Raw genomic sequence first — 16,759 nt, forward strand, 5'->3', positions numbered from 1 at the left:
CCACACCCCCTCTGCTGTCCCCAGAGAAAGAAAGAGAGGCAAGCGAGACAGACAGACACAGTGAGAGAGAGAGAGAGAGAGAGAGAGAGAGAGAGAGAGAGAGAGAGAGAGAGAGAGAGAGAGGAGAGGCAAGAGAGACAGACAGACACAGCGAAAGAGAGAGAGAGAGAGAGAGGCAAGAGAGACAGACAGACACAGTGAGAGAGAGAGAGAGAGAGAGAGAGAGAAAGAGAGGCAAGCGAGACAGACAGATACAGCGAGAGAGAGAGAGAGAAAGAGGCAAGAGAGACAGACAGACACAGCGAGAGAGAGAGAGAGAGAGAGAGAGAGAGAGAGAGAGAGAGAGAGAGAGAGAAAGAGAACACTCAGCCTCTCCTCAACACCCCCTTGCACATCCAGACACTGATTTATAATTTTAATATCTCTAATTTCCACAGCAGCGGCCGCTTTCCAAATGTCATTTTCCAATTTATGTCAAACCGTGTGACCATTTATCTTAATACGGCTTATGACAAGCCTGGTCGCCAGGCAGATATGCAATTCAGATTGAGTGCTTTACAGGCGCGGGAGCCAACAGGCTGGGGTGTTTGTGTGTTTATCTTTATCAGTGCCCGTTCAATATTTTTGAGGGGGGAGACCGAGAGCGCCATACACAAGGGAAAATGTGGTTTTACAGGGAGGAAATGGCTGCAGGGAACAAAATAATAATTCTGTCATAAATCGAATAATTACAGTTACCATAATGAGAATTATGATGGTGGTAATGATAATGTATTAAAATACGTATTAACACTAAGACCCTGAAATGGAACGTGGGATGGCTTCACGGTCATTATATTAATATTTATGTTAATTAAAACAGGGCCTCCCCTTTTATGTACCACTATATCTCAGTGCTAATCGTCTGAGTGGAACACAATGGGGATCGCTGCGGAGGGGCAGGATGCAGTTCAGGGCTCACCCTGAGGATGGCGCTGTGGAGCTCCTCTCTGGCACGGCCCAGCTGGCCCTGCAGGGCGGATGTCTCTCTCTCCCACTCCATCTCTCGCCCATGTAGCTCAGCCAATGACCTCTGGAGCCTCTGCACCTCAGCACTCCTGTCCTGCAGCTAGAGGGCATAGAAAGGAGAATGATGTCAATCACACACACACACACACACACACACACCCTTTTTCTCAAGGGAGGTAAGATATGGTCACACATCCTGGTCGAAACCACAGCCAACAGCATCCTGCTAAACTAAAGGCTTGACAACAAGCAGCTCATCAGACTAGATGAATCATATAAAGGCCGTAGAGATCATGTTGGGTAGTTCCTCACAAGATATAAAACTCCATACGATCCATATGACTGAGAGGTCTGGATGTTGGTGCTGAGGTCCAGCTCTCTCTGTGGGTGTTGGCTGGCTCTGTGATGTAGCTGGGACTCTCCATTCAGCTGGCTGCTGACAGGCCTGAGAGACCTGAGAGAGAGCCGGGCCCTAATAGCCCATAATGATCACTGAGAACTTATTCAATGAGGAATTCATTCCTGGCTGGGGCCCGTGTGTGTGGCTGGCCTGTCCATGGCTGTACACTACAGTGCGGTCTGGTATGACATAGCGAGCCTCGCCCCACTGCTCCTCCCTCCACCAACCGCCTTTTGACTCGCCAGCGCATGTTCCCCACCCTCAATAAATGGGTAGAAATAACAGGAACAAGTTGTCGGAAATGAAATTTCAATTCATCCAGTCCCTTTATACACTGGTGCGGGTAGCCTGCCGTCGAGAGGGAGGGATCAATAGTGTTTAGACAGCAGAGCAGATTTCCTAAGCGCCGGATCAATAGGAAAGAGAGAGGGGAAAATACCCGGCTTTTCTTTGGGTGTTGTAGTAAATACGAACAAATCAGTGGCCTTAGGCTAAATGGATTGACCAGCTGTTTCCAACTTCTGTGCTGTAAATAAAGATATATTCTGGAGTCTCTGACGGAGGCCCAAAGGGGAGAGTGCCACCAACGGCGTTAGGCTGCCTCAGACACACACCTGACAGGACAAGGGGAGCAGGGGACATAGGGACATGGGGGTAGTGGGGGAGCTATAGAGAGGCTTCAAGGCCAGGGAGCCTGGAGCAACTGCTAGTAGAGCAGGACAGGTGAAACGAAAGGGTTCCCAGAGCTAATCAGACGGGCCAGTGAAATCATGGAGGGCGATATATTTTGATGATGTGTATTTTAGTACGTCTGTGACCTTATCTACTGAAAACTCTGAAAATGCCACAACAAAGAGATGGATGTTTTTCAGGTTTTCGTAAGAGAAGAATCCGATAAACAAACTTGATTCACGATAGGTCACAAAAGATGACTTTATGGCTAACTTAAAAATAGTCATTAGGTGAACCAGAGTCAGTCGTTTGACATCGTGGAGTGTGGCAGGTCAGATGTGTCAGCCAGAGTACTGGGCTAATCAGAGTCGAGCATCCTGACAGGATGACTGATCACATGGTGTGTTCCCCTCACCTCTAGACTTATTAAAGAAAAACACCACCGGCCACGCTCGCCTAGACCCACACCACTCATTGGTCAACCGCCCGGGAAAATGTTAAATTCATCACCAAGTCCTCAGCCCAAACAAAACACACATTGGACGACCAAACAATAAAAGAACCCCTGGTCATTCCTGACTGCCTACAAACACAGTGAAACGACACATTCAAAGAGAACGAGCGTGTTAAAGGATGGCTGTTGACTCTAGCTGAAGGACGGGGGGGCGAAGGGGTGGGGGCTGAGGAATGATTGGCTTGGCTGTGCTTGGACACTAAGACAGGGGTTGACTAAACCCCCCTCATGGTCTCCTGGCGGGGGTGCCGCTGATGGAAGAGGGTTACAGCAACAGAGGCATACCGGTACCTCTGTGCTGCTGGTCTGTTCCAGCGGTCCATCCGTTACTGGAACACACACTCACTAAGTGATTTATAATTGCCCTCATTCTGCCACTCTGTCAGGGAAAACGCCGGTGACATGAAAGGGCTACGCTCTGCATCTCAGCTGACAGACAACCTGGAGTTTGGTGACGCTGTGGAGGCTGCAGCACTCCAGACTGACTGATCCCAGACAGACACAAACCTCCAATTACACACTCATATCCACACTGGGCGGATCTTTATCTCCAAACAAATAGAACAGAGCCATCAGCCATGTTGTGTGATTGATTTAGAGGCCATTTAACCACAATAATCTATATGTTAAATGTGTACATTATATTTGTTGTTCAATATGTCTGGTGGGCTGTGTGTGTGTTTGTGTGTGTGTTCCAAAGCTCTCTCCTCTCTCTGCGGTAAAGGTCACTGTAGATTGGGCATTTAAAGCTTCTCATGGCTGAGCCGAGGAACATGCCCACGTTAGATCTCAACTCATTGCCTTCCCAGGCACATTACCTTAATGATGCTATTCCTCACACCTCCATCTCAGCAGATGGGGAGATACAGAAATGAGAAAGGCAGTAAAGACATTCTAATGTCCTCCCCAGCCATTCAATTCCGGCTCTCTGCCTGCATCCGCACAAAGGAGCAGTGAAGCAATACTCCTTGTTTTTCCCTCAACAACCAACCAAGCTATATATGCAGATACAAAGCTGTATGCAGAAACTGCCATTAAACATTTATATTGCAGGTTTCCCGAAATCCTTGCTCTATTTTTGTTCGGTAATAGGATTGTTTTTTAAAATATTAAAACTGTTCGTCTTGACAAATGGTAACGCCTGCCTATGAAAGCAGCTTATTCTGCTCCTTCCTGGCGCCTGATCAAAACCCATTTACTCCACCGGGGGGATTGAACGAGACGTCTGATCGTTAACCCCGTCTCACCCTCTGCTGAGGCCTCACCCATGGGGGAGATGTTTACTGCCTGTTGCGTCTGCTGTTCACCCCCAAGATGTCAGCCCTGCATCTCAGTCTCAGCGGCCCTGGGTGGGTTCACCCTGTACACGGCACAGTCCCAGCTCCTTCTCATACGCCCTGCTGTTCAGTCTATGCTGTCTTTGATGCCACATGTCAAAAAGGGCGGCCCATCTTCTTCTCCCTCTGCCCCTCACCCATCCTCTCAGCGTTTAAGCATTCATTATTTCCATAAGTGCTTTTCAATTTACACTAGATGAAGCTAATTAATTAGGGTATTTGTTAGCAGAGATGTTCTAAGATGTACTGGGTGTTTGTCTGCTGGGACAGTCTACATAAGTAAGAAGGGGTTACTGTGCTAAGCTAGGCAGGTAAAAGTCACAATGCTTTGAATAGGACTGAATAGCTCCTCATTCTCTAGAGAAAAGATCTTGAATGCTTTTTAAATATGTAATGACAATTTAATTGCTGATGAAATCTAGGCATTTTCTTCATATTGTCTATGAAAGCTTAACTGCAGGATCGAGCTGAGGAGGTTCTCAGAGAGTGGTCATTAAGATGGTCACGTCCCTGAAGACCATCTGTTCCATATTGTGGCCTGTCTGTGTAAGCCGTTTCCCCCTCCCTGTCTTTGAGGTATTTGGGGTATCCGGGGCGGAGGGGGAGACAGGGGCTGTTGAGAGTGTTTATGTTGCTGACCTGGACACAGGCTTCTAATGTGTAACACAGGACACTCCAGTATGCAGATGCCCCGGGCTATTCTCTAAGTGGTCTTTACTTTGAAAACACAGGTACCCTCCAGGGGGATGGGGTGGGGCTGCTGATGCAGGATGGGATGGGGGGCAAGAGCCCTGCTCAGAGCCCCATGCAACGCTCTGAATAATATATCCATACATCATCAGTCCGTGTCAGACTTTGATTCACGGCAGAGGACTTGCCGAAACCACTGTGGTATTAGCTTTAATAATGCAAGCTGGGGTTAGGCGCTTACTCTTTTCTGACAAATATGGGCAAATCAATTAATTCCACTGACATTCTCCCAAAGCACACATATAAATCCAACATGGACGCTTGCTTTTGTGTTTTTGTTTTATCAAGCAAAGCAAGCAAGAATAACTTCACGTTTTTATGTCCTAATTCTAAAATAACCGGACAGGATAAGGCATTTGTTATTGTTATAAACACATTTTTAAAGTAGATATTGACTTTAAAAATCTCAAATGAGGTCTGGAAGACTTTGATGAGAAATATGTTTTATATGCTAGTGCATTATGAGAATCATTCAAAGCAGCAGGACGGGATAATGTGACACATATTGACCAAGTCCAGAACACATTCAATGCACCTAACATAACAAGCACACTAATATCCCCACCTAGAAAACCTCCTACACACAACACTTTAATTATGCACATAGAACATATCCAACATCTTGTCAATAACTTCATATCAATAAACAAATGCTACCACAGCCAATTAAAGAAATGCATTGTTCTTATTCACATTCGTAGCTGGCTTTCACAGCTCGCTGTCAATTTCAAGCTATACAGTGAGAACGAGACTGGTTTTTGTGTATGGAGTTTTGCCATGAAAACGTTTACGTTTCCAATCTCAGAAGAGAAGACTATCGACTTCAGGTGCCTAACATGATAGTGGTGACCTTGGTAAAGAGCACCAGCGGGCCCCTTGTCTCTCTCTGTCTTTGTCACTGTCTCTCTCTGTATCGGTCTCTCTCTCTGTCTTTGTCTCTCTCTCTGTCTTTGTCTCTCTCTCTCTCTGTCTTTGTCTCTCTATCGGTCTCTCTCTCTGTCTTTGTCTCTCTCTCTATCGGTCTTTCTCTCTGTCTTTCTCTCTGTCTCTCTCTCTCTTTGTCTTTGTCTCTCTCTGTCTCTCTCTATCGGTCTCTCTCTCTCTGTCTCTCTGTCTATCGGTCTCTCTCTCTCTATCGGTCTCTCTCTCTTGGCTAATAATGAACACAGCACCGTGACAAAGGCCATTACGTTTGCTGGTCTTATCAATACTTCTAAAAGCAGAACATCAATAGTTGTTAGGGCACAGGATGTTTCGGATGTTTTGGCTAGTGAGACACAGACTTGTAGAACTGATTAAGCAGAGAGATGCTCACCAGAGAGGTGACATGGAGGAGAGGGTGACCCAATTAAAACAATGGAAATGCAGACTCCACTGCCAGTCACTCAGGCAATGAGCTAAAGCCCGTGAGACAAAAGGGAACAATCTTTATCAGTCCCAGAAAAGCCCTGTCCCCACATTAATATTCTATCCTAATGAAACCTTTCTATATTTCTTCATCTCTCTACACTTGTCTGTCAGTCTTTTGGCTCATAAATATTGTCTTATTATTATCATCATCGTAATTTCTTCCCTGATACGCTGGAAAATTCTGTGGCAATTATCGAAGTGACAGGTGAAACAGGAACGCGCCGAAAAATAAATGAAGGGTTGCCATGACAACTCGACCGGCGAGAGGGAATCAGATGTGTGTATGTGTGGGCGTGCGCGTTGGTCACGTGACCCAGCCAGCCTCGGCTGCACAGCGCTACATTGAAGCCCCGCAGACCAAAGGACACTTAACCTCAATAGCTGGCAGCAATCGGAGGCCCATTTATTAGCTATTTCTGTCTAAAGGTCAGGGTGGCTATATGTCTGGGGCTGGGGCTCCAAGCAGCCAGGACGCTCTGCTCTTCTCTCCCCAAAGACAGGCTCTGTGGGCTGGGCTGGCTAGAGTCAGGCACTGGGGCAGGCTGCTGTGCTGTGGGGTATTTACAGCCTGCATCTAAAGCATATGACAGTGTTATACCATAGCTGGGCTACAGCTGACAATATGGTCAGGTGGAATGTATACGCTCATGAACAGACAAACGCACACGTCTGCGGTACAGGACAGCCTGCTACAGTGATATGCAGTGAGTCAACAGGGTTGAGGAGGGCGAGATGTTGAATATGACAGAGACAGATTGAAGTAGCTTGTGAAAGAGCAAGGATGAGAGCCAGTTGCCTAAGGGTGCTGTTAGGAGTTGAATTTTTGATCAGTGTCATCCATATAATGAATGTATATGTTCATTAACATGACAACCCCATGGCTGTCTGTGTGAACGGTCTCCGTCCCTCTGTGATCCCCTTTATTAAGAAAACAATACCTTATGCACAGACCAGGGTTAATATTTGAGCAGGTGTAAAATGGAATTGGAAACTAAATCACTTGGATCAGATGTTAATTATGAAACACCTTGCACAAATATATCTAGATTGCGCCAAATATATCTAGATTGCGTGTTTTCCTGTAAAGAGGTGGCTGGTTGGTTCAAATTGGTTCAAACACATTGTAACTGGGTGACCCATAAAGCAGCTAAATGTCCGTTTACAGTATGATCAGATGAAATAGAGGTGTTTTAGTTAGACCCTCCAAGGACAGAATCTACCTTTAGGATCTTAAACCATATTCTACAGATCTGAACACAGTACACAAAATATACACCAATACTGTACATAGTAAATACAGTGAAAGGTCACAAAAACATTCTTCCATATCGACAAAGACTTTGTGGAGGAGTATTTTCTTCCAACCACAATTACCACTGATTAGCATAGATTTAAAAATGCAAAACAACAACATACCAAAACAATTCTGTCGATTCTGACGGCGGAGCGAATGGCGAGGCTTAAAATATACACATATATATATATATATATATATATATATATATATATATATATATAACTATTCAAACGAACGGGAGAAATACTTTCATCCCACTGCAACAATTATGGATCTAATCAGAGCTTTCTGCATGAAGGTACCGCTCTCCTATCTCGCTCCCATTTGCATCATAACACAGCGTGCAATATTAATTTCCGAGTTTACTGCTTATTGGAAGTGCAATGTATGAAAAGCCATTAAGGGCTGCAAATGGGAAAGCTATTTGCTGTCACACGGATTCGGCTCTATTAAAAAGAAAAATCTTGTTAACTATTTGGAATTAGAGTCATTTGGCAAAAGGCATTCTGCCGCACTCCACTAAAATACGTAATTATGCTTCTCTTCTTTCTCTCCCCTATTTCTCTTTCATTTGCACAAGCGAGGGAGGCAAGAAGGGTGGATGGGGTTTGAGGGCATCAGGGGTGAGTAAGTGGAAGCAAAGGTAATTAAAGTTGGTGGCTATCTGTTTGGTTAATGCATGGAGCAGGCCAACAGAGACAGAGGCACTCACACACACACACAGCCTGGGGGGTTGAAGGAGGGAGATGAGGAGAATCAGCCTTCTGTCTCTCTCAGTCTCTGGCAGGTCCCCAGGCTCTCATCTGGAACACATCTTACCCAATCCAGCCCTCCTATAGCCCAGTATACTAGCACAATCCAGCCCTGCTGTAGTGCAGTATATTAGCACAATCCAGCCCTCCTGTAGCCCAGCATACTAGCACCATCCAGCCCTCCTGTAGGTCAGCATACTAGCACAATCCAGCCCTGCTATAGCCCAGTATACTAGCACTATCCAGCCCTCCTGTAGCACAGCATACTAGCACAATCCAGACCTGCTATAGCCCAGCATACTAGCACAATCCAGCCCTCCTGTAGCACAGCATACTAGCACAATCCAGCCCTCCTGTAGCCCAGCATACTAGCACAATCCAGACCTGCTATAGCCCAGCATACTAGCACAATCCAGCCCTCCTGTAGCACAGCATACAAGCACAATCCAGCCCTCCTGTAGCCCAGCATACTAGCACAATCCAGACCTGCTATAGCCCAGCATACTAGCACAATCCAGCCCTCCTGTAGCACAGCATACTAGCACAATCCAGACCTGCTATAGCCCAGCATAATAGCACAATCCAGCCCTCCTGTAGCACAGCATACTAGCACAATCCAGCCCTCCTGTAGCACAGCATACTAGCACAATCCAGCCCTCCTGTAGCACAGCATACTAGCACAATCCAGCCCTCCTGTAGTCCAATATACTAGCACCATCCAGACCTCCTGTAGCCCAGCATACTAGCACAATCCAGCCCTCCTGTAGCACAGCATACTAGCACAATCCAGCCCTCCTGTAGTCCAATATACTAGCACCATCCAGACCTCCTGTAGCCCAGCATACTAGCACCATCCAGCCCTCCTGTAGTCCAGCATACTAGCACAATCCAGACCTGCTATAGTCCAGTATACTAGCACAATCCAGCCCTCCTGTAGCCCAGCATACTAGCACCATCCAGACCTCCTGTAGGTCAGCATACTAGCACCATCCAGGCATGCTATCGCCCAGTATACTAGCACCATCCAGACCTCCTGTAGGTCAGCATACTAGCACCATCCAGACCTGCTATAGCCCAGTATACTAGCACCATCTAGACCTATAACCCAGTCCATAGTAAAACACTCCAGACTAGCGATCCCAACACAAGAACTAAACAAGTGTGCTTGTTCTGGCCCAAATCAAGGAGTGTATGTTAATCTTCCAAAGACACAACACAAACCCCAACCTGTCCTTTCCCTGGCCAATGCTTATCGATTATAGGTCTCTAAGGATACAGATTAACAGCTGGAACCACCCTAGTGTCACACTCCCTAACCTAATGACCATGCTATTCTAACCCAGTTCATGGACCATGCTATTCTAACCCAGCTCATGGACCACCCTATCCTAACCCAGTTCATGGACCATGCTATTCTAACCCAGCTCATGGACCACCCTATCCTAACCCAGTTCATGGACCATGCTATCCTAACCCAGTTCATGGACCACCCTATCCTAACCCAGTTCATGGACCACGCTATCCTAACCCAGTTCATGGACCACCCTATCCTAACCCAGTTCATGGACCATGCTATTCTAACCCAGCTCATGGACCATGCTATTCTAACCCAGTTCATGGACCATGCTATTCTAACCCAGTTCATGGACCACGCTATTCTAACCCAGTTCATGGACCACGCTATTCTAACCCAGTTCATGGACCACACTATCTAACCCAGTTCATGGACCACGCTATTCTAACCCAGTTCATGGACCATGCTATTCTAACCCAGTTCATGGACCACGCTATCCTAACCCAGTTCAAGGACCACGCTATCCTAACCCAGTTCATGGACCACGCTATCCTAACCCAGTTCATGGACCACGCTATCCTAACCCAGTTCATGGACCATGCTATTCTAACCCAGTTCATGGACCATGCTATCCTAACCCAGTTCATGGACCATGCTATTCTAACCCAGTTCATGGACCACGCTATCCTAACCCAGTTCATGGACCACGCTATCCTAACCCAGTTCATGGACCATGCTATTCTAACCCAGTTCATGGACCATGCTATTCTAACCCAGTTCATGGACCACGCTATCCTAACCCAGTTCATGGACCACGCTATCCTAACCCAGTTCAAGGACCACGCTATCCTAACCCAGTTCATGGACCACGCTATCCTAACCCAGTTCATGGACCATGCTATTCTAACCCAGCCCAGCTACTCTTGGCTCGCTACAATAGAAAGAAGAAAAAAAAACGTAGGGATTTATGGGTCCGCCAGGCTGGCCTGTGAGGTGTTTTATGGTGGGACCTGCAGGGCCTATTTAGGAGGCGTAGCACAGCAAAGCGCGGGCTGCTCCGTCCTGACCACAGGTATTGATCTGCAGCGATGTCCTGGTTACGGCTGCATGGCTAACTTAGAGCCCTGATCTCAGCCTCAGCCTGCCAGGCTGCGAGATGAAAACGAGGCCTCTGTGTGTAATGATGTGTGTATGAACAAAGTGAGTAGGCCACTGAGACAAAAAGGAGAAGAAATTAAATCATTCTTTTTCCTCTTTCAGGATAGCCACTGCAGCCAGCCATGCTTGGCCGCTTGATGGGAGATCTTTTTTTTTCAGAGGAGATGAATGGTAGGATCTGGAGGAGGTAAATGAGAGCATCCTGATGCAGAGAGATGTGTGGATGTCCCTAATGGGGCCCTGCTCTGACGAGCTGTGTGCTGCCTCTGTCTGTCTGGGAGGCTGGCAGACGGACGGACGTGGTTAGGGCGGAGGCTCAGCGCCTGTCCTCCTGTTGCCCGCTCCCTACCAGGGCTCTCCGAGCGTCACGTCGGCCACGCTCCGCGCTAATTGCCGGAGGTCGACAGCGCATAACAAGTAGAGGAGACATCGGCTTTAATTTGAGAGGAGAAGAAAGGGTGGAGAAAATACATCTAATCATGCAAAGTGCTTTGCTGTCTGGGAGGGAGCTGGGGGCTCTCTCTCCCCTGGTGGACCATGCCCAGCATCCCCAACCACCCACCCCCAGCCTGGCTAACAGCTCTGACCACACAGAGGTATGGATTACCCAGAACCGTACTGCTACGTTACTGTATCTTACTGCTCACACAGGACCAGAGAGCTAAATAAACAAGAGAGAAGTCTAGTGGAACAGGAGCCCCCACAGAAAACACATGGACACACTGTAATGAGGGGAAAGATAGGAGAAATGCTGATAGGAGAAACAGACAGACACACATAGATACACAGACAGCAAGGCATACAGACAGAAAGACAGATGGACGCACAGGCAACCACACAGACAGACAGACACCAAGGCTGCAAATGAAACCGAGGTGGTGTGTGGAGAGGGGAAGTGGGAGGGAGGGGTGAAGGGGGGGTGCCTGAAAGTGCCCTTGTCAGGCTGGACCCCCCGCCCTACCTCTCCACCACCAGAGGACTGCTCCCTGAGCCAGGGTCATTAACACACACCTCTGATATCATTAAGACGTTTCCAGGAAAATGTATTGAAAGACAGATTAAAATAAATTAAGAAAAATGTGTAGCAGAATGCCTACGCGCACTTCATAAATCATTGGGCCAAGCCAGGAGCCGGCGCCCCATAATTAACTGTAGACTATTTATTTTATCCAGACGGTATAAATTAGTATTCAGATACATAGATTATATTAGGGATATCTGCCATGCGGAACTGCTGCGGGATGTGCAGAATATTTGAAGGATACAAAGAGGAGCGGAGAGGGGGAGAGGGAAACAGAGAGAGGGAAAAGAAGGGGAAAGGAGGGATAGGGTTTTGAAAAGCAAACACTATTTAAATGCACACATACCAGGGAGATAGCATTTTACCCATGGAGCATCTGTTTATTCAAGCATTGACACAGCGAGAAAGGAGAAACAACTGAGTGAATGAAAAACAACAACCTCTAAACAGGCTAGCAGGATTATTATTTGAGACTATAAACGACTGCATAAATAGCATTAATTGCTCTAAATCCCCATTGTCCACTACAATCTGCACATGTTCCATAGGCAATGATGTCCAAGGAGTCGCTAAGGCACTGAATGACATGGCACTATCCAACATCAGCCTTTTCTCTCTCCTCTCAATTCCATTGAAAGGCTATATTGGCATGGGAAACATATGTTTACATTGCCAAAGCAAGTGAAAAAGATAATAAACAAAAGTGAAATAAACAATACAAAAATGAACAGTAAACATTACACTAACAAAAGTTCCAAAAGAATAAAGTAATTTAAAATGTCATATTATGTGCAAATAGTTAAAGCACAAAAGTTAAAATAAATATGGGTTGTATTTACAATGGTGTTTGTTCTGCACTGGTTACCGTTTTCTAGTGGCAACAGGTCACAAATCTTGCTGCTGTGATGGCACACTATGGTATTTCACCCAATGAATATGGGAGTTTCTCTCTCTCTCTCACGGTGGTCCTGCCCACCCATCACACCCCAGGGGGGAGTGTCTCTTAACTCAGACTCCTCTGACAGTCAGTCAGTCCTCTTACCAGCCTCAGTACAGCCTCTCCCTCTGTGTCTCTGTCTGTGGCACAGCGCTGGCTACATAATGCCTCCCCGTGGCCACACTGCCCAGGCTGGCACAGGGCCAGACACACCAGCTCTGCCACACTGGCCTGGCAAAACAATGCTCCTGATCTTCATCTCTCCTCACTTCTCCTCCATCAGAGAGCCCCAGTCCTCTCCTCACTCCTCCCTCCATCAGAGAGCCCCCGGCTCCAGTCCTCTCCTCACTCCTCCCTCCATCAGAGAGCCCCCGGCCCCAGTCCTCTCCTCACTCCTCCCTCCATCAGAGAGCCCCCGGCCCCAGTCCTCTCCTCACTCCCTCCTCCATCAGAGAGCCCCCGGCCCCAGTCCTCTCCTCACTCCTCCCTCCGTCAGAGAGCCCCCGGCCCCAGTCCTCTCCTCACTCCTCCCTCCATCAGAGAGCCCCCGGCCCCAGTCCTCTCCTCACTCCTCCCTCCATCAGAGAGCCCCCGGCCCCAGTCCTCTCCTCACTCCTCCCTCCATCAGAGAGCCTCCGGCCCCAGTCCTCTCCTCACTCCCTCCTCCGTCAGAGAGCCCCCGGCCCCAGTCCTCTCCTCACTCCCTCCTCCATCAGAGAGCCCCCGGCCCCAGTCCTCTCCTCACTCCCTCCTCCATCAGAGAGCCCCCGGCCCCAGTCCTCTCCTCACTCCCTCCTCCATCAGAGAGCCCCCGGCCCCAGTCCTCTCCTCACTCCCTCCTCCGTCAGAGAGCCCCCGGCCCCAGTCCTCTCCTCACTCCCTCCTCCGTCAGAGAGCCCCCGGCTCCAGTCCTCTCCTCACTCCCTCCTCCGTCAGAGAGCCCCCGGCTCCAGTCCTCTCCTCACTCCCTCCTCCGTCAGAGAGCCCCCGGCTCCAGTCCTCTCCTCACTCCCTCCTCCGTCAGAGAGCCCCCGGCTCCAGTCCTCTCCTCACTCCCTCCTCCGTCAGAGAGCCCCCGGCTCCAGTCCTCTCCTCACTCCTCCCTCCATCAGAGAGCCCCCGGCCCCAGTCCTCTCCTCACTCCTCCCTCCATCAGAGAGCCCCCGGCTCCAGTCCTCTCCTCACTCCTCCCTCCATCAGAGAGCCCCCGGCTCCAGTCCTCTCCTCATTCTCCCTTCTTTACTCTCCACTACAGCTGAGAACAACACTTTGGAAGCATGCCCTCTAACCAAGCAATGAAAAATAACTGTCTGCTACCAGTGCCAGAAACAAATAATACACTCATGTACCAAATAAAACCACCAGCCTTTAAACACGTTGCCAATATCTTATCATGTGGTTAGAGTTCTTTCACTCAGTGAACCCCGGCATTATCAAACTATCAATGAATTCTAGCAGATAGGAAATATAAAAGATAACAACATCGCCATTACATCTAATAGCTTCTGTACTTCCAGGAGAAAAAGCTTGTATGTGAACTCCAGCCTGGTCCGGAAGGTCACTCTGATGTACATGTTGACTGTAGTGCTTTGTGTCATGGGTCCACGTCTGTCTCAACTGTCACACACACAGTGTCTCTGCTAAACCACAGAAACCCACGACGACCACGAGACAAACACTCACGCACACCACTAAAACACAACTTCAAACACCAATACAAAGCCAGTATAAGAAAAGATGCCTATATAAACCAAGCCATGGAGTTTACATTTTTTTATTTATTTCACCTTTATTTAACCAGGTAGGCTAGTTCTCATTTGCAACTGCGACCTGGCCAAGATAAAGCATAGCAATTCGACACATACAACAACACAGAGTTACACATGGAATAAACAAACATACAGTCAATAATAAAGTAGAACAAAAGAAAACAAAAAGTATATATACAGTGAGTGCAAATAAGGTAAGTTAAGGCAATAAATAGGCCATGGTGGCGAAGTAATTATAATATAGCAATTAAACACTGGAATGGTAGATGTGCAGAAGATGAATGTGCAAGTAGAGATACTGGGGTGCAAAGGAGCAAGATAAATAAATAAATACAGTATGGGGATGAGGTAGGTAGATAGATGGGCTGTTTACAGATGGGCTATGTCCAGGTGCAGTGATCTGTGAGCTGCTCTGACAGCTGGTGCTTAAAGCTAGTGAGAGAGATATGAGATTTTTGCAGTTTGTTCCAGTCATTGGCAGCAGAGAACTGGAAGGAAAGACGACCAAAGGAGGAATTGGCTTTGGGGGTGACCTGCTGGAGCGCGTGCTACGAGTGGGTGCTGCTATGGTGACCAGTGAGCTGAGATAAGGCGGGGCTTTACCTAGCAGAGACTTGTAGATAACCTGTAGCCAGTGGGTTTGGCGACGAGTATGAAGCGAGGGCCAACCAACGAGAGCGTACAGGTCGCAATGGTGGGTAGTACATGGGGCTTTGGTGACAAAACGGATGGCACTGTGATAGACTGCATCCAGTTTGTTGAGTAGAGTGTTGGAGGCTATTTTGTAAATGACATCGCCGAAGTCGAGGATTGGTAGGATGGTCAGTTTTACGAGGGCATGTTCGGCAGCATGAGTGAAGGATGCTTTGTTGCGAAATAGGACGCCAATTTTAGATTTCATTTTGGATTGGAGATGTTTAATATGAGTCTGGAAGGAGAGTTTACAGTCTAACCAGACACCTAGGTATTTGTAGTTGTCCACATATTCTAAGTCAGAACCGTCCAGAGTAGTGATGCTAGTCGGGCGGGCAGGTGCGGGCAGTGATCGATTGAATAGCATGCATTTAGTTTTACTTGCGTTTAAGAGCAGTTGGAGGCCACGGAAGGAGAGTTGTATGGCATTGAAGCTCGTCTGGAGGTTAGTTAACACAGTGTCCAAAGAAGGGCCAGAAGTACACAGAATGGTGTCGTCTGCGTAGAGGTGGATCAGAGAATCACCAGCAGCAAGAGCGACATCATTGATGTATACAGAGAAGAGAGTCGGCGTTGCAGCAAATATCAGAATACATTGTCGTACATAGTCTACTCAGAGAGAAAAAACTGTTCTGAGACCAGCATAGAAAAGGAGAGAGAAAGGAGCACATTAGCAATGGAGAATCGTCCCACTTCACAAAGACCAACGGGAGAATGGGGAAGAGATGAGTATAATGCACATATGAAATCTAAATGCTAGTAGGAGAATGGGAGAGACATAGAGCTCTGCCATCAACAATAGTGTCCCATTGAAAAACACTTCATGCTTTTGACAGAGTGTACAAGAGGCTTTTGCGCGTGCACACACTCACGTGCACACGCACACCACACACAGACACACTGAAAGAGCGGGACACGTCTGAGACGTTGTCCTCATGAAAGAGCAGAGAGGAGGCTGCCTCCATCTTTTTCTTCCGGGGTGCATTAAGTCAGTCTTTTGAGGCCAGAAATGTTAAAACAAACCCACATAGCTGAGCTAATCAATGAACAGCATCAGACACACTGGACCAAAAGCTTCTACGCTAGCATTTACTTCTGAAAAAACGCTGTTTGATTCAAAAAACAATTCTATTCAGAGGTGGTCTCACAGAGGGAGGCACCACAAGGCTCCGAGCACAGAATACATTTGAAGCCTACTGTTTCATGGGATTAGATCTACTTCCCCTCAGAGTATAATGTCCATTTCAAGCTTCCATCAACCATGTGTGTTTGTGTTAGTGTTTTTATTTTAAACCTCTTTGCATGGCTCCATCAGATCTCACTCAGGGGGACAGGACTGAAGATGGGAGGGGGATTGTGTGTGTGTGTGTGTGTGTGTGTGTGTGTGTGTGTGTGTGTGTGTGTGTGTGTGTGTGTGTGTGTGTGTGTGTGTGTGTGTGTGTGTAGGTTAATGACACAGGGGGCTCTATAGGGGTTGTAGGAACACAGGTGGACCAGGCTAGGCAATCAGAATGGCAGGGTCCGAGCCCCACAGCTAGCCTAAATATACTAAACTCTGCCTCACTGCCAGACAAGGTACCATTAGACTGGTCTTTAACCAAGCCAACACCGAACATCACCATCTGTAAACAAAAAAAACACCATGCTGGAATGGGGGAATTTCATTTACACATCATAAAAACCATCCAAACCCTCTCTATCAACTGGATAATATTGTGTCTCCAGTGTGTAAAAACGCCTTGGAGGT

General features: G+C 47.5%; 1 protein-coding gene across 5 annotated transcripts in view; it reads right to left on the reverse strand.

The window, feature by feature from the left end:
• Positions 1-16,759, reverse strand: part of pmfbp1 (polyamine modulated factor 1 binding protein 1) — a 202,490-nt gene that overhangs the window by 46,652 nt on the left and 139,079 nt on the right. For all 5 annotated transcript variants that reach the window (XM_045689148.1, XM_045689147.1, XM_045689149.1 and 2 more), the window contains one exon: positions 962-1,108. In XM_045689148.1, coding sequence (XP_045545104.1) covers positions 962-1,108 — 147 coding nt within the window. The remainder of the gene's footprint in view (positions 1-961; positions 1,109-16,759) is intronic.

Source organism: Salmo salar, chromosome ssa11 (assembly GCF_905237065.1).
Source record: "Salmo salar chromosome ssa11, Ssal_v3.1, whole genome shotgun sequence".
NCBI lineage: Eukaryota > Metazoa > Chordata > Actinopteri > Salmoniformes > Salmonidae > Salmo > Salmo salar.